The 20,972-nt window shown below is 40.2% G+C and overlaps 9 protein-coding genes across 9 annotated transcripts; 5 read left to right on the forward strand and 4 right to left on the reverse strand.

Moving 5' to 3' along the window:
• Positions 1–2,522: 2,522 nt before the first annotated feature.
• KL911_001327 (uncharacterized protein) lies at positions 2,523–4,175 on the forward strand (the record flags this gene model as incomplete). The annotated part of the gene is made up of 1 exon (XM_043196273.1): positions 2,523–4,175. The coding sequence occupies one exon, from the start codon at positions 2,523–2,525 to the stop codon at positions 4,173–4,175; it is 1,653 nt and encodes a 550-aa protein (XP_043055900.1).
• Positions 4,176–4,486: 311 nt separating this feature from the next.
• On the reverse strand, positions 4,487–8,002 carry KL911_001328 (uncharacterized protein; the record flags this gene model as incomplete). The annotated part of the gene is made up of 1 exon (XM_043196274.1): positions 4,487–8,002. The coding sequence occupies one exon, from the start codon at positions 8,000–8,002 to the stop codon at positions 4,487–4,489; it is 3,516 nt and encodes a 1,171-aa protein (XP_043055901.1).
• Positions 8,003–8,394: 392 nt separating this feature from the next.
• KL911_001329 (uncharacterized protein) lies at positions 8,395–9,861 on the forward strand (the record flags this gene model as incomplete). The annotated part of the gene is made up of 1 exon (XM_043196275.1): positions 8,395–9,861. One exon carries the CDS (start codon positions 8,395–8,397, stop codon positions 9,859–9,861), a length of 1,467 nt encoding a protein of 488 aa, XP_043055902.1.
• Positions 9,862–10,696: 835 nt separating this feature from the next.
• On the reverse strand, positions 10,697–11,833 carry KL911_001330 (uncharacterized protein; the record flags this gene model as incomplete). The annotated part of the gene is made up of 1 exon (XM_043196277.1): positions 10,697–11,833. The coding sequence occupies one exon, from the start codon at positions 11,831–11,833 to the stop codon at positions 10,697–10,699; it is 1,137 nt and encodes a 378-aa protein (XP_043055903.1).
• A 1,483-nt stretch (positions 11,834–13,316) lies between these two features.
• On the forward strand, positions 13,317–16,649 carry KL911_001331 (uncharacterized protein; the record flags this gene model as incomplete). The annotated part of the gene is made up of 1 exon (XM_043196278.1): positions 13,317–16,649. One exon carries the CDS (start codon positions 13,317–13,319, stop codon positions 16,647–16,649), a length of 3,333 nt encoding a protein of 1,110 aa, XP_043055904.1.
• Positions 16,650–16,883: 234 nt separating this feature from the next.
• Positions 16,884–17,279, reverse strand: KL911_001332 (uncharacterized protein; the record flags this gene model as incomplete). The annotated part of the gene is made up of 1 exon (XM_043196279.1): positions 16,884–17,279. The coding sequence occupies one exon, from the start codon at positions 17,277–17,279 to the stop codon at positions 16,884–16,886; it is 396 nt and encodes a 131-aa protein (XP_043055905.1).
• A 456-nt stretch (positions 17,280–17,735) lies between these two features.
• On the forward strand, positions 17,736–19,433 carry KL911_001333 (uncharacterized protein; the record flags this gene model as incomplete). Its single annotated transcript, XM_043196280.1, has 1 exon — positions 17,736–19,433. The coding sequence occupies one exon, from the start codon at positions 17,736–17,738 to the stop codon at positions 19,431–19,433; it is 1,698 nt and encodes a 565-aa protein (XP_043055906.1).
• Positions 19,434–19,467: 34 nt separating this feature from the next.
• KL911_001334 (uncharacterized protein) lies at positions 19,468–19,989 on the reverse strand (the record flags this gene model as incomplete). The annotated part of the gene is made up of 1 exon (XM_043196281.1): positions 19,468–19,989. The coding sequence occupies one exon, from the start codon at positions 19,987–19,989 to the stop codon at positions 19,468–19,470; it is 522 nt and encodes a 173-aa protein (XP_043055907.1).
• A 165-nt stretch (positions 19,990–20,154) lies between these two features.
• Positions 20,155–20,958, forward strand: KL911_001335 (uncharacterized protein; the record flags this gene model as incomplete). The annotated part of the gene is made up of 1 exon (XM_043196282.1): positions 20,155–20,958. One exon carries the CDS (start codon positions 20,155–20,157, stop codon positions 20,956–20,958), a length of 804 nt encoding a protein of 267 aa, XP_043055908.1.
• Positions 20,959–20,972: the final 14 nt, after the last annotated feature.

A 20,972-nucleotide genomic window follows, 5' to 3' on the forward strand; every position in this document is an offset into this window, starting at 1 on the left:
CTATACAACACTTTCAACTGAATTTTCAGCTCTAGTATCCTAAACCCTAAATATTCTGTGACAGACATCGAAATTGGTATGATGCTTTATGATGCTTGCAAAATTTTTTCGCGGATAGGAATTATACTGTCACGTCAGTCTTAGTTGGAGTCACTCAGTAACAGCTGGGATCAATTCTTGGAGCATTCATGTTTGATCAACCGCTAATCAATCTGCTTATAGAATTCTTATCATAGGGAATGAATAGTGTGACTCGACTGGGCTAGTCGTGTGAATACTAATACGGATAAAAATGACCCCTCTCATATCCAATAATATCATATCTTACAGCAAAACTCAGAGAGATAGTCGCATCAGGAGAACATTTGGATATATCTATAAAGAATACAAAGGAGTGTTATTATCTCGTGGTACATTTTATGAAAACAGATTTCATCGGTGTCTAGTAAATGAGTAATCTTCCTTTTTTATATAGTGGCTGCTCCCAAGCCGTATGATGGTTGATTCGTAGAATTCAGAGTTCAGATAAGCAATAGAGATGTATCCTTGCATATCGCACGTTAAGCGCTAAAATTTAATCCGAGTTATGTCACGGACTGTATTTTCATATCTTTGTAAAGGCCTTATACACCAGCTTATGATGAAATACATGACTGCTGTGGTCACGACAATCATTGACATGCCATGTTGCCACTTGATACGTGTTTGCCTATGAGCTTCAATAGATAGAAACCTCTCGTAGCAAACAGATATGTTTCCTACTTCTGGTAGAACTTGTCTTGAGGTGTCACTATATTTTTGGAAAATGCTTAAGCACCCCGTCTGAATGCATTCAATGTCTTACTACTCTATAAAGCGTTATTGCTATAGGGATTCTGTACTGTTCGTTAAAAAGTAAATGTGTTCACATGAAATTCATCGAGTAGATCGCAGCTGAAGGGAGGAGGGGCAGGCTGTATTTTACTCCCAGGGCATATAAAGTTGTGTGTGGATCAAGGTAAACCAGTGTATGATTTGTTGAGATAAGATAGTCATAGATTATATCATGGCTGTGCGGCTTATCCTAATATGAAGGTTTGTGGTTTAGCACATGCATAGTATGTGCATCAGATCCAAATGATACAAATCTGAATCACATATGAGACTATCCAAATAATATATAAGGTATGCTATACCCCGCTTATAAGTGAGGGAATTAGGTATACCAAAGATATTAACCATCTGATACATAGTCACACTATTGAAGGAAGTATAATGAGACGTTACACTTATCGAAACTAAATTCCAACAAAGGGGTATAACTTTCTATCTAGAATATAATGCAAGGTGTACCGCAACACAAATCTCCGAAAAGTCATTTCCAAATACACGAGTACACTCTGCTCCTTGGTCCTATTTCATCAATTGCAACAGCCAGATTCGACCAGACTTGGTGAATAAGCAGTATTACCTCTAACTCGATCTATGAGCACTTGCATGTAAAATCGGTGGGCTGAAAATTGAGGTGCGGCAGTAAATCGCTTACAGGCTAAAGGTTTTTCAGCAACTGAACTCTCATAAAGTCTGATGATAGACCCTGAATTCAGCTCATTGTTAAAAATCTGGATATAACGGTGCCCTTCTGCATATGTGTTCATGATCGCAGCCCTCACTCTGTCGTCTATGTCAAACCTTGAACCATGAGCCAGTAAGCTTAGTGTAGAACGAAAACAGATCCCGCATGTAAAAAAAAATTATCTCCGAATCAAAGCTCCGAGACCGGGAATTGAACCCGGGTCTCCCGCGTGACAAGCGAGAATTCTAACCACTAAACTATCTCGGAAAAAGTTGAATCTTCTCATCGTTGAACGTATATATGTGATAGCATTCATGAAATGGAGCGCCCGTCAAAGTTTTTGGTCCAATTGTCGTCGAGCATGAGATTACGTGTAAGAAGATAAGGACAGCTTGAAATTTATGTTCAAGTAGTCGTGAGACGATAGATAGGAATAATATGAGTGTAGTCAGTTAAGGTCTTGCTTCGTAGGTCTTATGAGAGGAGCATTTGGCAAAGATAATAAAAATAACAATAGAGGGGGACCCATGACAATAGAATCGCTTCGTTTAATTCCAAAACTTTTGTAGGTAAGCAACGATATTACAGTTTTCCGAAAAGTAGGTTCACTTTGGGTTTTTAGAAGGTTTGTATCACTTTTGGAGATGTCAGTTGTAATTGGGTGTAATTGATTGCTTTTTAAAATCACCCTGTGGCACTTGCTTGCTATAATTAATAAATATGGGTTTCTGAATACGGCATTATAACTGGAGTGTTGATATCATTTGCTTTAAAGCAGGACAATGCTGTAAAAACCAATGCTTTAATAGTAGACAATGTGCTGCATGTTAAACGTATATTCTTCTGGTTTGAACTATATATATAAGAAAACAATATAACGCATATTAAACCCCGATAAATCTCCCAGAATTTTACATTTTAAAATTGGTTCCACTCCACTGTATTATCACAAGAAACGGTCATTTGAATGGCAGACCTCCAGTTATCGACTCGTAGGAGTCATGAGTATACACTGATGAATTTTATCTGTTTCTTGCTTGCAAGTTTTTCTGCGGTTGCGCTTGCGGTTTTCGTCTCTACAACGCAAACATTCTTCATCACGGATGTGCTACAGATAGGTGAGAATGTCGGAAGCTACGTTGGCACTTTGGGTCTCTTCGATGAAATTCTGTCGATGTGTTTGGTGCCATTAATGGGAGTTCTAGCAGACCGATTTGGGTCCAGGGTGATTGTTTCCTCAGGTTTTTTCGTTTCCGGACTGAGTCTCTTCGGTTTCGGATATTTTGTAAGAACTAATGTTGTCCCTCAGATGCTGTTTTGGAGATTGGTGTTTGCTGCGGGGCTAACGGCCTCTTTGGGTATTCTTACCGTCATGGTCATCGAAATGAACCATTCAGGATTCGATCTCAAAGCATATACATCTGGGTTTAGCAACCCCTTAAGTCTGTCTGATAGAGAACAACAGGAGTCCGATGCTATAGGCAGTTGTGATGTAGCACGTGACCATGAAAACTATCTGGAAAGAGTGGACAATTTGAACAAATCTAGGAAAGATGGAACCAAGGTCTCTTACATGGGTATAATGAGCGGTTTCGGTGCAGTGTTTGCGGTCACTCTCCTGTTGAGGCTTCCGGTGTTTTATGGTAAAACAAGACCGGCGGGGTCTGCCATGAGATACTCATACTATACTGTGGGCGCTGGTGCAATAGCCGTGGCTGTTATTATGTGGTTTTACTCTTTCAAAAGTGAAAGCGACATATTTTTTAAAGACGATCTGTTTGAGTCATATACACAGGACAACAGGATACGCGATGATTTGGACAGCGATTCTGATGAGGAGCACTTTTCATCCTTTATAGTGAGAGAATCTTATTGGACTTCCCTCAAGACAGGATTCCAATTATCGATGGAGGACCCGGGAATTGTCATTGCTTATTTGAGTGGCTTTATTTCACGGTGCATTACAATCGTGATTACCTTATACATTCCATTCTATGTGAACGCCTATTACAGAGAGATAGGCAATTGTACCAAGACTTCAAATAACAAAGTCGATTGCCCAGAATCTTATATTTTGTCATCGATTCTCACAGGTGTAGCAAATCTATTTGGACTTTTGCTTGCCCCAATTTCGGGAATTCTTGTCGATCGACTAAACAATTACACCGCACTAATTTCAATTGCCGCACTCTTCTCGACAACTGGATTTCTTACCTTTTGCTTGATATCAACACCAGATAAAAGTCTAATGATTTACATTGCAGCGTCTTTGATGGGATCTGCCCAAATCATGTTCATTATAATATCAATGACTATGATTTCAAACATAACCTCTGAGGACAAATATAGGCAACGAGAAGGTTCTATATCGGGGGTATTCGCTTTTGTAGGCGGTGTCGGAATCATTTTCACATCATTTGTTGGGGGGAAATTAGCTGATTGGAGTCCCAAGCTTCCCTTTTTGCTTGTAGTTGTTACAAGCGTGGTCGGCCTTTTGGCTGTTATGATTCTCAATGGGCACTCCTTGAAAAGCTTGTGTGACTTTTCAGAACCTTCGCAAAGAATCGAGGAACGACAAGATGCTCCAAATCTTTTGGATTACACCTCTTCACAAACATAGTGCTAGACTATTTATGGTCTTTCTGTTCATGTATCCACTATGTAGGTCGCTTTTGTTGACTGTGCCAAATAGGTATTAGGAAATGATTATAGCAGTGATCGAACCTTATAAGGAGTATCTGGCTTTAATTGCAAAAGCAAGTTGTATGAAAATAGAAGTTAACTTGAGGAAAAACAGGAGATGACTATGAAGCTGTAGTATGACACGTATGGCTCAGATGACACGTACGACACACTAACTGGGATTTGACAGCACGGTCTTTCATTTCGTTTGGGAAAGTGAATATATCGTTCAATGATGATAAATTTGATCTAACTCGCAGTAACCACAGAAGTTCCTTCTTGAAATCTGACCCTGAATAACCTATTTGCGTTGGTAAACATGCCCTCCTTCAATGAAACCACAATGAATTGAGACCCCTTGAACCTTGTCTTAATCAGATGGCCAATGTTCTGAGTGTGACTCAAATCGAGAGCAGCATCAACCTCATCCAGAATATACATCGGAGCCGGTTTGAATTGAAGGAAAGACATAATCAAAGCTAAAGCGACTAGGGAGCGCTGACCACCTGACAGTTCAACTAATGACTCTTTCCAAACGTTGCCTAGCTTAACCCGTACTTCCAGTCCCCTAGTTACATCATTCGGATCAGTCGGGACAAGCTTAGCGTAGGCCTGTGGCAAAAGATCTCCAAATATTTGCCCAAAATCATCAGACACTTTTTTATACGTTTTGAGAAGCTCCGTTCTCTTGTAATCATCAAGTTTTCGGACCGTTTCTTCTATTTTGGCCTTATCCTTATTGATCTGCCTTATTTTAAATCTCAGTGAATTCTCCTGCCTCTCATGCTGTTCTATCTGCGCCATAATATTGCTGTTGACCCCTTTCTTCTTCATTGACGAGGAGCGACTTTTCAACTGTTCAATACGTCTGTGACAGTGATCCAAATTGATGTTAGGGTACTGTTCCAAAACCTGATTGAGTAGCTTGCGATCTGAGACCCATTCTTGTTCTGTAATAATTTGATTTACCTTTTCTTTGAGTGAACTGTAGAGATTCTCATGAGAGGTCAATGTATCCCTTTGCTTCCTTAAATTCAGATCCACATCATTATACTCCTCACGTTTTTGATTCAGGGTTTGCGTCATATCTTGCAGCTCGTCATTTATTCCTACCATAGTCGACTTCTCTTGAGTGATCAAATTCCTGATCTCTGCAACCTCCGCAATTAAATGGACATGTTCTTCTTCACATTTCTCAATTTCACTTTTCAATAGTGTGATGGCTGTCCTTGAATCCTCAATTTGCTTCTCAAGGACACGAAGATCAGATTGGACTTCGTCTTGACCAATCTGATGCTGCTGAAATGCCTTTTGAGACAATTTCATTTGCATCTTTTCCGTTTTAATGAGAGCAGCAAGCTCATTGATTTCTTGCTGAAGTTCGACAAGCTTGCCTTGCCCGTCCTTATCAAAATCTCTCATATCGTTTTGAAGAGACTCGATTTCTCCTTGAGCTCTAATACTCTCATCTTCGAGATCTCTCATAAGCTTTTCAAGCTCGCTTATTTCAGTCTCATCGTGTTTCACCCTTTGTAACAATATAGCCGCCTCAGAATGCTCACGTTGCTTCAATAAAATGCTCTTTTGATAGGATTCCATCTTGAGGTTACGCTGAAGTGACTCAGTTTCTTTGCTCAGAGTTTCCTGTTTCTGAATTTCCGTCTGTGTTTCTCGTAAGTCAGAAAGGAGATGATGTTCTTGTTCTCTTAAATCTCTGAGCTCTGCAAATGCAGGAAGAACAGAAGAGTTGTTTTGCCTTGAGCCACCAGAGAGCCTGCCCTCAGGATCATATAGGTCGCCATCCAATGTAATAGACGCAGTCCTCACCTTTGGATCGAAGGTAATCTTTTTTGCTGTATCAGGGTCATCGCAAATCAAGCGGTTGCCAAAAATAAACTGCATCGCTGGGCTGTACTCAGGATCGTGTTCAATCAAATCCAGTGCAAGCTCGACTTTTCCTGGGGCTAAGGATTTTGCGGCGTTCAATTGGGTGTCACTTATGGCCTTTGAAGTTATTTTATTGAGTGGAATTATTGTGACTCGTCTTCTCAGGTTCCCCATATCCAATAATTTGGAGCCCGACTTCTCTGTGTCAACAACAACATTGTACAATTTCCCACCAGCGCAAACTTCGATAGCCGTTGTAGATTTCCTGTTCAATTCGCTAATCGTGAAAAGTTCTCCGACTAACCCCTTGACGGAGGTAGGATCTAGGCCCGCATTGATAGCATCAAAGTCAAAGAGCAAGTTAGGATGAGCACGGTGGACTTCAGAGATTCTGTGCCGAAGCCTGTATAGTTCGTGGCTCAATGCTTTCTCTTGATCTTTCAGGTTCTTGAGTTTTTCAGGAAAAAAGCCAATTCTCTCAAGATCGACAGACATTTTTGTACAAAGGTCGTCCTTCAGTTTTATTTTTTGATTAAGGGAATCAACTTCATCCTTAGCGGAGCTAATTTTATTTCTCTTCGAGGATAAGTCTTTCTTCAAATGGTCAATTCTATAACGTGTTTTCTCTTTCTCCACAGTGATCCTGGACAACTTCTGTTTACTCTTCTGCAGCTGAGCCAGAAATCCTCCATCGGTTGAACCTTTTGAAGATAGACCGGTCGAGAGCGTGGATAGGAGCTCCTCTCTTTGCTTCATTTGCTCAATGAGATTCTCCAAGTTGGTTTTTCGACTATTAAATTCCACTTCAGCGATCTTGTACGCTTCTTCGGTACTGTTTTGTATTTCTTTTTGGTTGTCCATCTTCAAACATAAATTCTTGAACTTGGTGTTTTCCTCCTCCAGAATCTGTAATTTTAAGTCTTTCGCTGTCAACGTTCTAGTCATTAAATTTGTCAGCTCGGTTTCCTTCGTTTCAAGCTCCTTTAAGGTCGTTCCCTTACGTATCTCGATTTCCTTTCGTGCACGCATATCTTTCAGATCCTCTTCCAACGTTCTGATTTCGCTTTCTAGAGTTTGAGCTCTACATTCTAGTTGCTGCAATTGTCTTCTCTCTCTTTCAACAACTTCTTCTTGAGATGCTAATTTTCTAAGAAAGATTTGATAGTCGTGGGCCGCAACTGCTTTGGAAAGGGTTTCCAGCTCGATAATAATATCTTGAAATTCCATCACGGTACGTTTTTGTTCCCGCAGATGTCTAAGCTTGGGTTCCACTTCTTCTCTAAGAAGATTCTCGGTAGTTTCTAGCTTTATATTCTTTTTAGCCATCACTCGCTGCGCCTTTTCTCGCTGTCCCTCGTACATCTTCGTCCCCGCAGCTTCCTCAACTAGTCCAAGGATCTCAGTTGGTTTCATATTCAACATTTTCGTGATTTTCCCTTGCATGATCAAAAAGTTAGGATTGTTGATATTAAGTTGCACTGACTGAAAAAGATTGAGTATTTGTGATTGTTGAACCTTATGGCCATTGATAAGATATTTGGAAGCCCCTCCAAGCATAACTTGACGTGATATACTTATTTTAGGATATTGTTCGAAACCAATTGGAGATTTAGATTTGTCGCTGTTATCGAAGGTGATAGTGACCGAAGCTTTCGTAACTCCTGCCTGACCTCTTTTGTAAATCAAGTCCTGTAAGTTTGCTGCCCTGATCGTTGACATACTGGATATCCCCAAAACAAAGCAAATTGCGTCCAAGATGTTAGATTTCCCAGACCCATTTAATCCTGTTACCGCATTGAACTGTGGATCCCAAGACGAGATCACAGTTCTCACGGCATAAGATTTGAAACCATCCAGTACAAGCTCCTCTATCTTCATCTCAGAGTGTCAAATACAGACCAAAAAGTTCAATGAACAATATGGTAGATAGAAGAATGATAACGCGTTATGATTGATTTTCTAGTCTTGTTTATAGATTGTTTTGTATCAATTTTTTTGGGTGATACACACACATGCGTATAATGGTAATTCGCCATATTAGCACCCCTGCAAGCAAAGTGCAATAGTCCCTATGTCATTCTATTAAGAGGCACATAACCTCATGTGTCTTAATTTGAGTAGTGAACATTCCACTTGTTTTAATAAAAGGCTTGCGAAAAACACTTGAGGATAACGCCTATAATTTATCACACAATAGCAAAAATTAGTTAGCCATAAATTCCGCTGTCCGCAAACGAAACGAGCTTACGACTATTTTCATTCTTGATAAGATGCGTGAAAGTGTTACCGAAGACCGGAGCTTGAGGGAAGCGTTTATTTCAGATGTGAATATTGCAACTCAGTGCGCTATCGTTGATGATAAGCCTCTTGTGATTTTGGTGGAGGAATGTTGTCAGGCTACTAAAAATCATAGGCGCAGTGAGTCAAACTTCGCTATACCGCATCAGCACTACCGGCTCTTGGAGAAAGAATTTGTTGGATTAACCATTCAAAAGCCATCTTCTGACTTAGATTTATTATCACAAATATTTCCTCAAGTTCAGCTTTTAGCCCCTCCTTCTCTTATCGCCATATATCGGGGACGTATCATTCATTCCATGAAAGGCGGTATTATTTCATCTAGAATAGGAGACTTTCTTACTGACGTACACGAGAAAACGAAGCAGGTACGTGTGCACGAGAAACATGATAATTGTCATCAAAGAGGGCCTAGGGAAGATCGCTTCAAAATTAAAGGAGGAGATTCGAATTCCGACTCCCAAGAAGGTTTCAGCTTGCATCAAGATACTCTGTGCTCGAATTCCAAAAGTTGTAACAGACGTTTAGCAAGAAAGCAGTACAGTCAGGTAGAGGAGGAGGACAAAAGAAAACTGAAACTGACAAAATTAGATAGGACGCAGAAACACCTAGAAGTGGAGTTCGAGAGGGAGAGGTTTATGAACTGCACTCAGCCAGAAGAAAGTCAAGAATCAAAGCCTTCTACGGATGAATGCTTTATCCAGGTGAAGTTAGTGGACGGGGTAACGAAGCGTATGAAGTTTTCGAAGTTTGATAAGTTGTCGACTGTACGTGAATTCATATTAAAAAGTTACAAAGAATACCAACAAATCCCGTTTCAGTTCTTCAAAACTACTGAGAGGCTTACTTATTCCCAAGACCACGAAGAGTTAATGCTCGACCAGCTCCAATTAGATAGGTGCACCTTGATATTAAAACCAACTGATCCATTCGAGAGCAATAATGACGCCGATCATCAAGGAGCAACTTCTTCTTATCAATGGTTAAAAAACAAAATATTATCTTTTTTTGGATATGGTGTCGGCCAGATATCGAGGATTCCTGCAGAGCATATAAATTCAATATCGTCTGTTACAAACAATAGCTCTTCTCTCTCACCAATACTGGACTCTGAATCGGATTCAGACACAATTTACCACTCGCCAGAAATACGCTCTCTACAATCACGATCTTCATCACCTCTTGAACCGTTACTCAATATATCATCTTCGGATTCCAACTTTGACCTGAATGGAGTAAGCAGCAAATTCCTTTCAAACTCTCATTATCGTTCATCCTCAGCCCAGCGTTCATCAAACACGAGAAATGACTCTCTAGCAGCCAGCGCTTCTACCTCTTCATCGAAAGGAAAATTAGCCGAGCTACAAGGCAGCGAAGGAGACGAAAGCGGTCCCACTTATGTGAATGTCGAAGATCGCAACGACGATAAACTCTCGTAAACAAAACAAACATATATGATATGGAAAATACATTTAGTAATGTACAGAAGCTTCTAAACTAACTCTACATAACCAATGAATGGTTCAACCATTATCATGGACCACCGCAACATTCTTCGAGACAGAAACAAGCCAGTAAAGCAGCCAGGCAACCTCCGTAACAGCCACATCCGCTGTCACTATGATTTGGGGGCTGTTGCTGCACGTACATAGGTTGTTGTTGAGGCTGGTAGTAGCCTTGTGGAGGTTGTTGGTATCCACCTTGTTGAGGGGGGTATCCACCTTGTTGAGGAGGGTATCCACCTTGTTGATAGTATCCCTGGGTTATTAGTAAACTAAAGTTCCCGGAGCTAAAAGTAAGAATATGCGAACTTTATTGAATGTTGATATCCTAGCCCGTAGAAACATCTTTCCTGTTGGGGATAGAGTCATTCAGCTCATACCATCTGAGGCAAATACTGAAATTTAACTTACCTGATTCATGGTTTTGCTAAGAGGTAGCAAGACGGTGTTAATGTAGAGATTTGTAGCTTAAAAAACTCTTACTGAAACGATGCTTTAAAGTTTTATTTTTAGTGTCTGTTTTCTTCAAATGACGTGGCTGTGCAGGTTGAACCGGCGCCTCATAGTTACGATGGTCAAGACAGAAAATTTGACAAAATATAGGGATTAATCTAAAAATCTGAAGATTTGATTTCTGTACGAGGAGAGGAGACTGTTCCCGAATATCCCTGCAGCAGAAACGGCATATCTTTTTAAAATGAAAACCGACGACTATTTGAATACATTGTTTTTTCCTGCTCCCATTGAAACCACATCAAGAAAGTGTGATGGTTCATTGTAATAATTGATCTCTGTAATGAGCTTGATGATTAATGAACTTTGCTGATCTTCTATCATTAACATCCTTTAATTTTTCCTGTCTAGTCCAGACTCTCTTCCTGGCCTGGAGCTCCTTGCGATCAATAGGTTGGACGAAGTGTCTGGTTTCTGCTGCGACTAGTGTTCCCTGACCTTCTGTAAGCTCTCTATCGGGCTTCAAATTTTGCTTGTAGTATCTCATTAAAGATCTATGACCGGCAACATGACCGCTCGGAAGATAGAGCTCGTATCCGTTAGTGTATAGATCATCCGTGGATATTTCATCCCCAGAATTTTCATGAACTTCATTGTCTGATAAATCTTCCCACTCTTCACTATCATCTTTAATATCAGCTTCCGTGTTGTTCGAATAACTGGATTCAAAATTGTAAAATTCTGAGATTTCCAGCTTTTCATCTAAAGTTTCATAAGGAATTCTGCAATGCCCTTTTGCATGCATATGTTGTCTCACGCTCTCAATATTTCGACCCTGGAAATTGCATGATAAACACATATTCCCCAACCCAACTTTCTCAGATAGGTACGATATTAATCCGGCTTTGTCAACCAAATAGTTCATTTCTGGAATAAACAATCCATGACTTTTGAACATGTGATCTATGTTTTCGTCTAGATCGGAAGACACGTGGCTACAAAACATACACATGTCCAAGGGTATTTCAACTTTATTTTTGATTTTCTGGTCAATGAGCTGTTCGGTCTTCCAATCATAAACGTCCCTAGTTTCATCATGAGATGTATTATCTAATAGAACCGGGCTTTCCTTTCGATCATTGAGTAAGCTCTCTACGTCACTTCCCTCAGCCCTGGTTTGATCATAAACTGGTATCTCGTCACTGGACGACATGATTTGTCGCCTAGCAATGTCTAGAAGCTGCTTTTTCTTTTCTAACAAAGCCTCCTTTTCCAATCTCCTTCGCTCTTTTTTTGCCAGTTGTTTGCCACTTACCCCTGCAGAGACCTCACGTATTTCATGTCCTTCACTGGTTTTGGTTATATTTCCTACTTTCTCATTGAAAAGCTTCTCAGTTATTGGAGGCAACTGCGAGACTCGTCTTTTAAGATTATATCTATGCCAGTCAGTTTTCATGTGAGATCGTTGATCTTCAGGCCTTGAAAAAGCAAGAGAGCATGTGTTGCAAGTATATTGAAGCCTAGATGTAAACATTATTTGGCTGCAGTATTTGATGTAAAAGTATGTGAATGAACTATTGCCACCAATTTTTTTTTTTCTAAAATTTTTATACATGTTGGTCGATTGTTCTTAAACACGTCCCCCTATGTATGACAAAAAAACCTATCGAAGCAATTCTTCATGAACTTTTTGCACTCATAGCCAAGAAGATTAACTGGCTGAAAAGTGAAATTCAATGACAAATATTGGTGAGATATAGTACAACAGGATCACAGGCCAAGTCATAAAATATAGTCATTTGACAATGATCGATCTCTACTTAATAAAACGGTGGGAAACTAATATGTGCATTCGTTTCTTAGAATGGCTTCTCGAAGGAGTATTTAGCCACCTGTTGTGATGCTAAGAGGCACGATTGTCATTACGAGCATGTGTTTATTGTCATTGGAAAATAGATGGCAGTTGTATTCAACTGTTCATGAGATTTGAAATAAGACTTGCTCTATATTCGGTAAGTGGGGTTACTTCAGAAGCAACGAGCGGGATTGCAGGTCAGGTGGGGGCTTTGAGTTAAAAATGTCTGTCAACTAAAATTCGTGCATTCTAGATACCGGATTTAAGCAACACGAGAAAAATCCGAGAACACAACGTGGGCTTGAGTTAAGTTTTTCCGGTACATTTTTGCAATATCTTGTAGCATATAGCTCCCGCTGCGCCTTAAGCTTTATTACTGAAGCCGATAGTCAGATCCTTTCAGCGGAAAAAAGATGCAGGCAAGATTCCCCGCTCTATAGAATGCTTGGGAGCTTCCCCCGCCCGAGTTGAGCTCAACATAAATTATAATTTTACTCGAAAATTACGTAAGGAACGAATTTTCAATAAGAGGCTGACGCAGGTTCTTGATCTCAACAAAAAAGAAAAACAGGTGAGGAGAATCATTTCGGCTCAAGAAGTTGTGTCAGCAGACGATCTAAATTTCCAGAATCCTTCTCAAATTGATATGATTTAAGTATGTTAAGGTGGTCAGTACCAAGAAACCGTCTTAAATGGTACTGGCAATAGAGTAGTTTGTATGAAGAAGGAACATGGCAAGCCAGAATGGTGTGCTTTTCCGTAACTTTAGGAGCACAAGTAGCCAAATTTCGGACTTCGAAAAAAATCGCACCTTATGTGATCACCAGATATCTGCACGGGATAATAGCATATTGTTAACAATAATAGGCGAAAATTAAAACGGAAACAGATGCAGAAAAAAAAAACGATGCACTAACCACCATCTCCGTTACACGGTTATTTGAATCACCTAATAGCTCGAGAAGCTGCGCTGTTTAATTCTTAACTTTATATCGAAGCTGCTTTTCACCAAATTGCAGTGAAGATTTGCGCATTTGATTGCTGAATCTTGTATTACGAACAGCGCTGATCTTATTTCCTTACAATGGAAGGCATCAGCAAACCAGTTGGCTTCGAAGAGAAAAATGAGAGTGTTGTGAAGAGGGAGTTGTCTGATGAAGATCTTTTTGTTTTAGAGTCTCGGCTCAGTGAGTCTGCCAGTTCAACTAACTTGACCAACTCTCCATCGCCTCCTCAAAATTCTAACCTCTCCAATGGTCACTCTGTCATACCTACCATATCAAGGAATACGTCCTCTGGATCATCATATGTCCATCGACAACATACACCATCACACGGACATGGATCACGCCATTTAGCTCATCATCATCATAACAACAGTGTTTTCCCCCAAAGGGCGATAAAAAAGGAACACTCTGATTCACTTGAAGATGACGCCATTGAAGAAGCAGAGGGTTTCGAAAACAGAAGTCACTCACGTAACAAACCGTTGATCGAACAAGCGTGCGACTCTTGTCGAAGAAGGAAACTGCGTTGTACAAAGGAGTTACCCAAATGCTCGAAATGTATGGATCATGGATGGGAGTGTGTCTATTCACCTCGAGCTGTTCGATCGCCGCTTACCAGAGCGTATTTGACTAAGGTTGAAAATAGGGTGAAACAGCTGGAAACTTTTCTTTTAAAAGCTTTTCCTGGTGAAGATTTAGAGCAAATGCTAGGAGGATTTTCAAGAACCAGCTCAAGCATACAGTCTTCAAGCAATTCTCCAAACATGAGTGGATACTCATTTGTCTCACAAAATAAACAGCAATGCGATAAATCAAGCAGCATGCAAACAATCCAGGATTTCTCATTAGACGCTTCTTCAGCTTCGAACTTCAAAAAAGAGACTCCACAACAAATTTTATCAAGACTTCCAGATGAAATTATGGCTACCGATCTATCGAATAACACCAACTTCGATTGGTCTGAAGATGATGAAGAGAGAGAGAAAGGTTTGATGCTGAACGGTTCCCCGTCATCCCCGTCGTCAATAACATCTCTACACGAACCGAAAAATTCGGTGATTTCTTTCAACTCGCTTGACCAGCTTCATACAAGCCAAACTCAGTCGTCAACTATCAGCACAAAGACCAACAATTCGTCTCTTTGTACGTCACCATATCTTAGAGCAATTGCTCCTTCCTTTTCTACGGATGGGATGGGAGTCAACCCAACCACCAAATCAGGATTTTTGGGCGTAGGATCGTCGTCTTCATTTTTGAGGGTCATGAAGATAGACAAGATTGATGAAGAAGATACTGCAGTGAACTCTGGCGCTACGGATACGGACTTTGTAATGGATGATTTCGATTTGACATCATGCAACAACCTTACTGAAACAAAAAAGCCATTGAAATCACCACCGAGCGTGACCATGAATCCTCAGATCAAGAAACAGATAGTGGAAGGGTTGAAGAGGGGTCTTGACAACATGGAACAGAATAAAATGGGCGAGGAGCTTGATCAGTTTTTGAATATGAGATCAACACAAGAAGAATTTTTGCAAAGCTATTTCAGATATTACCATACTTCTTATCCCTTTATTCATAAGGACACATTTATGAAACATTACAGAAAACAGTTGCCTGTGAAAAATGAGGCTCATTGGCTTGTTTTATTGAACACAGTTCTTGCCTTAGGCTGTTGGTGTCTACACGGGGATCATACTACTATTGATCTTGCATATTACCATCGTGCTAAGAAAGCACTGAACACAGGTGCCAATGTATTTGAATGTGGTAATATTATGCTACTGAGCGCCTTGATTCTATTGAGCAATTACTCGCAAAAGCGGAATAAACCAAATACTGGATGGAATTTCTTGGGCTTAGCAGTGAGGATGGCAATATCCTTGGGAATGCACAAGGAGTTTAATGAGCAATCAAATGCTCCGGAAACTCGTAAAGAAGACTTGTTGAATCTTGAAATCAAAAGACGTCTTTGGTGGGGTTTGTACATATTCGACGCTGGAGCATCCATAACATTTGGAAGACCGATTAATCTGCCGCCTCCGGAAGTCGTTGATGTTAAGATGGTAAGCAACATCAATGATGATGAGCTTTCACAGATCATTGAGAATATGGATGGGTGCAATACTGTCACAGATGAAATGCTCAACAAACCTTATCCCACGCTATACTCGGCCTTGATCGCCCAAACGAAATTGACCTTCCTCACTACGCCATTTTACTCAAAACTCATCTCCAAGCCGGCTCCCACATTACAAGAGTGTTTTAACATGAATGTAACTTTAGAAAAATTCATTAGTGAATTACCAGGCTATTTCCATGAAGATGAATCCATTGCAAAACGAGAATTCTTCAAGTACTTACCAGCAGGTCTTCGTCAATCGACGAATGAATCGCATCTACCCGAATGGTTTTTGCTTTCAAGGAATAGACTTATTTGGAGATATAGAAACATGCAAATTATTCTGTTCAGGCCTTTTATTTGGCAAAGAATAGTTGGCATCTCCAACCCTGAAGTGATGGAAAGCTGCAAAACTGAGGAAGCTAAACAAGGAAGAAGAATTTGTCTCAAGGCAGCTTCGGAAACGATCAAATCAATTGATAAATTTGTCAAAGGTAATGAATCTCATCTTTCCATCATTGCCGTGTGGTATGCAACATACTTCTTGTTCCAGGCGGTTTTGATCCCAATAGCTTGTCTATGTTCTGACTCATCATCCTCACATTCTACTTCATGGATGGATGATATTAATCGCGCTAAAAATGCCCTGTTAGTCATGTCAAAATATAACTCAATGGGGTCTAAACTGATCAAGGTTGTGAACAAACTTCTGGGCCAAAAACCTGCCTCAACAAATTCGAAGCAAACAGCACTCGGTGAAAGACAATTTGGTAGCGACCCAGTTAAGAAAACCAACAACAGTACATCTCTAAACGACTCGCTCTACAGTCAGCCATCAAATTGTCTCGTCAATCAAAGTTACCCGACAACAATGTCACTTAACGGACCAAAGCTTTCCAAACTAGCTAAACCTGCAAAAACCTTCCTGAATAACGTGAGTGAAGATATCAGTGCCCAAAACATGGAATCTTTCGTGTCCTTGGACACTTATTTGAATCTCGATGCAGATAATACCCCTGAGTCTGCAATGTTTGACTTTGACGAAAAAAGGAATCTATCCGTTGCAGAAAACTCAATACCTTTTAATTCGTCCACCACATCGCTTTTCAACACGGGACATACAACTTCACTTTCCAATTCCACTGCTACTGTTGATAATATCGACCTGGACATTAGTACAGAGCACAAGGATAAGGTAGAGCGTTCTCACAAGAAGGAGCTTTTGAATGATATTTATTCAATGCTCTTTGACGAGTTTACTGATCCGATGGCCTTCAGCGTCTAACGACTTAGTTATGTTCTTACGATGTTTGAATAATGTTTATAGATATATAGTAATGATTTACGTTGATGAACTTCTTATCGCGATTAGTAGAGCGTAGTCCACGTCTAATTGACTTCTCTGAGCTTGACTAATATAGACCACGAATGCTAACATAGATTTCAAATGCTTCAGACTAACTACCAATTCGGTAAATAAATAAAATAAATAAGCGGGAACAAACTAATCTTTGATTCACTAATCGATTGAATTACCATCCCCGATTTTCGGAGGCGAAAGAATGAAACCCCATTTTTCTTCACCTTCTCTGACCTCATAGTATTTCTTCAAGTCGATACCATGATTTTGATGATTCACGAAGTTGAACCAAGGAATAAGACCAAGCATCATATGGCTATCTTTAGAATTTCTGGAAGCCACGTCTTGTAGATAAGGTGAAAGAGATGAGGCACCATATGGATTCAAGTTTTGACTCAAGAGTTTTTTCACTTCATATCTATCTTTCCTCACTTCCCTCCCATTTTCAGTTTGCCCTTTGAATCGCAGCACAGATCTTTTGTACGCAATTAGGAACCCACCAATGAAGCCTAATACAGCCGCAGCTCTCAAATGAACTGCTTGAGGTCTTCTCATTTTACTGCCTGATGATGGCTCGTACTTCTCTAGCCCAAACAAGCCCAAAGGTAAAAAAAGAGTGCCTGTGGCCCACGCAGCATAATCAGACAATCTGAAGTACCGCACAACTTTGGTGAATTCCGGATCTTGGTCAATCAGCTAGAAGGTTAGATAACAAACATTCCCAGAGTATGCTAGCTGCTGCGACCTACCTCAAACGTTTGTCTAGACATAGAATAAAAAAGTATGAGGGCTAACTCTATTAAAGTGGGGAACATATTTAAAGACCTTCCGTCACATCGTTTGATAATAATTTAGGTAATCAAAAAAGTTGCGCAAAATTTTGCTCCTCGTCGAAGGGCAGGCATTCTGGGCAAACGAATATAGACGCGTTCCGATTCAAATAGGATTTATTTGGTGACGGCTTATCCCTAGTAAGCGCTAAAATTTTGAGAAACAAAAGTTATTATTGTAATGGTTGCAAAAAGGAGACCTGGAATTGTTCTCACATTGAACAGCAAAAAAACAACTGTGATTGATGAAGTTGACACATCTGAGAGTCTGAGTAAAGAAAGTTATTTGAACATCATTGACTCCATCAATGATCTTGTTGATGAAGACTATGGTGTAGCAATTGTTGGAGATTTCATAAAGCTGCCTTCCAAAAAATTGTATCCTGATTATTATCAGTTAATTGAGTTTCCAATATCCTTAAATGAGATAAAAGCGAAAGTGAGAAAGTCGGACCGCTATCCAGTTCAAGAATTCTTGAAGGATTTCAAATTAATGGCAGATAATGCCAATACTTATAATGACCCTCAAAGCTACATTGCTAAGAACGCGAATAAGATATATGAATTTGTTGAATCTAAAATAGCGGATACAATTTCACAATTCAAGGGCTCAGAAACATCGAAAACGAAGAAAAAACTCAAAGCAGCGAAGCAAAAAGATGTGGAAGGCAATGAAAGTGACCAGGATTATACTGTGGACCTCAAAAGCATTTTAAAATCAATCATAAACTATAAAGTCCCTTCTAGAGGTAAGTTGTCGACACCATTCATGGACCTTGTAGATGGAGACATGTATCCGGATTACTATAAGATCATCAAAAAGGGAATGTCGTTCAACTTGGTTAAGCAGAAGCTTGAAGATGGCGAATATTCCAATGATATAGATGGAGTTGTTAACTTCAAACATGACGTTAACCTTATCTTCACCAATGCTCAGACTTACAATCATGAGGAAAGCCTCCTTTACCAAGATGCAGTGATCCTTCAAAAGCTTGCGAAGGAAAAACTAAAAAAACTGGAATCATCAATCTCATCATCATTAGAGCAAGAAGATTTCTCTCTTGATGAATATGACATGAAAACTCTACCGAAATCCAAACGGGCAAAAGTAAGTATCAATAGAGAGGAAAATCAGAAAAAGAAGTTACCCAAATCAAGAAAGAGAACGATCCACTACGCAGAAGAGGATGATGAAGAGAATGAAGAAGCCGGACAAGACTTTGAAGATGATGAGTCAATATCTGAAGATGATGAAAACGAGGGAAGTGCAAAGGGTACCGATATACAGGAAAACGATGTTAAGTATCCGGTAGAGCGAGAACGCGTTTCAGCGGAAGCTGCTTTCATACAAGGTCACGACAAAAAGGCACAAGCCAATTCTCATGTGAAACAGATCACAATCTCGTCAAGCACTAAAAATTCATCACAAACAAACTCGGACAGACTCTATGAAATCACCTTCTTGAATCCAGATACGATGAATGCAATATCACTCCCCTCTGACATTGTGGGACAACCTTTCGTGGTTTTCGTGTCGCTTTCAAACTCCATCATAAATGAGCGCTATCTGTCTGAATTGAAAGTGAACAATGAAACGGTAAAGCCATTTCCAATCTCAATATCTTACGATGCTAGAGGTGACGATGATTTTTTGGCTGCAAAATATGAGATGAAAGCAGGCTACGGAATTAATCTGGTCGAATTTATTCTCAAAGTACCGGAACTCAAAGATGTTGCTAAAGGAGAGACGTTCGCTGAAGAGGAATCAAAATTTCGTCGCCGGGCTGCTGCTTTAAATCCTATGAATGCAACAATCAATGCGGATGACAAGAATTACGATGTCCAAAGAATCAAGATATGGATAAACGTTTCTCAATAAATATCTATGTAGATTATGACACATATTTCATCGCTTAGTCGAACTGTACCTTCAGGGCACCAATATTGCTGAGGTCAAAGCGAAGGCATCGGTCAAAAGGGACATCCATTTTCTCTTCCAAAATGGCAAGCTCTTTCTCCATTTCCTGGCAAACTTCACTGCTGTCCAGTACCTCGATTTGAGTCAAGCCACGTGCACCAACAGAATCGTATGCTCCAATTGCCTGCAACTGGGGCGTAGAGTTTTGATCGAAAGAGGCTAGTGATGTTGCCATCGGTGCATCTACCGTTTTCAAGGAAGCTTGATTGTGTAGGGAAGGCGAAACTGGTTCCTTAAGCATGAACTGCGATTGAAAATGTAGGAAATTTGTCAAGTCTATGAGATGGTCGTTTGTCGAGTTCAGTATGCTATTCAGTTCTTTATTTCTTTGTTCTAAAATTTGTTCCTCATATTGTTGTTGCACAGCTGATGAGGAAATGTTCTCCCCAAGAAGAGGCGCAGACTCATCGAATTCATCATCAGCTGGTGGATGAAGGCAGGATAGACAAATACCCATTAGAACAAGGAATTGAATTATGAGTTGACTGATGAAATTAGAACGGTGTTAGGATGTCAGAGAATTCAGATCATCGATGTTTAGTGGCGAATTCTGAATTGAAGCACTTCACGAGTTTAAAACATTTAGGCCTCCGGTTTTTTAATAGCTGACAGATTACTTCAAATGGCAGGGCTAAGCTTCGACAACTTTCAAAGAAACCAGTTCTTGTCAAAGAATGGCGTACAGACCCCACAGGCAATTTCTACTGGTACCACTATCGTGGGATGCAAGTTCAAAGGTGGTGTAGTGATTGCAGCAGATACCAGGGCCACGGCTGGACCTATAGTGGCGGACAAAAACTGTGAGAAACTGCATCGTCTAGCTCCTAGAATTTGGTGTGCAGGCGCAGGAACAGCAGCTGATACAGAGATGGTTACGCAGTTAATTCAATCTAATTTAGAATTACACTCGATGTCTCTGAATAGAGAGCCGAGAGTTTCTTCAGCATTACAAATGTTGAAGCAACACCTCTTCAAGTATCAGGGACACATTGGAGCATATTTGATTGTGGCAGGAGTAGATCCCAAAGGAGCTCATTTGTTTTCAATTCATGCCCATGGTTCTACAGATATTGGTTTCTATCAATCTTTAGGCTCGGGATCGCTTGCTGCTATGGCGGTTCTAGAACGTGATTGGAAAGAAGATTTGTCCAGAGAGGAAGCCATGAAACTCTGCGCAGATGCTATTGAAGCGGGTATTTGGAACGATCTGGGTTCGGGATCCAACATCGATTTATGTGTGATGGAAGTCGGCAAGGATGCACAACTATACAGAAACTACTTGACGCCTAATATCCGAGAAGCAAAAGCAAGAAACTATAAATTTGAGAGAGGAACTACGGCTATCTTAAAGGAAAGCATTTACAATTTTTGTGAAGTCGAGGAAGTTGGCGCGACAACAAGGGATGCAATGGAGGTTGACGCTTAAATGACATGAAGGTA

This window comes from Ogataea haglerorum (assembly GCF_019207285.1).
Source record: "Ogataea haglerorum isolate 81-453-3 chromosome Unknown 81-453-3_NODE_3_length_672639_cov_96.912891, whole genome shotgun sequence".
NCBI lineage: Eukaryota > Fungi > Ascomycota > Pichiomycetes > Pichiales > Pichiaceae > Ogataea > Ogataea haglerorum.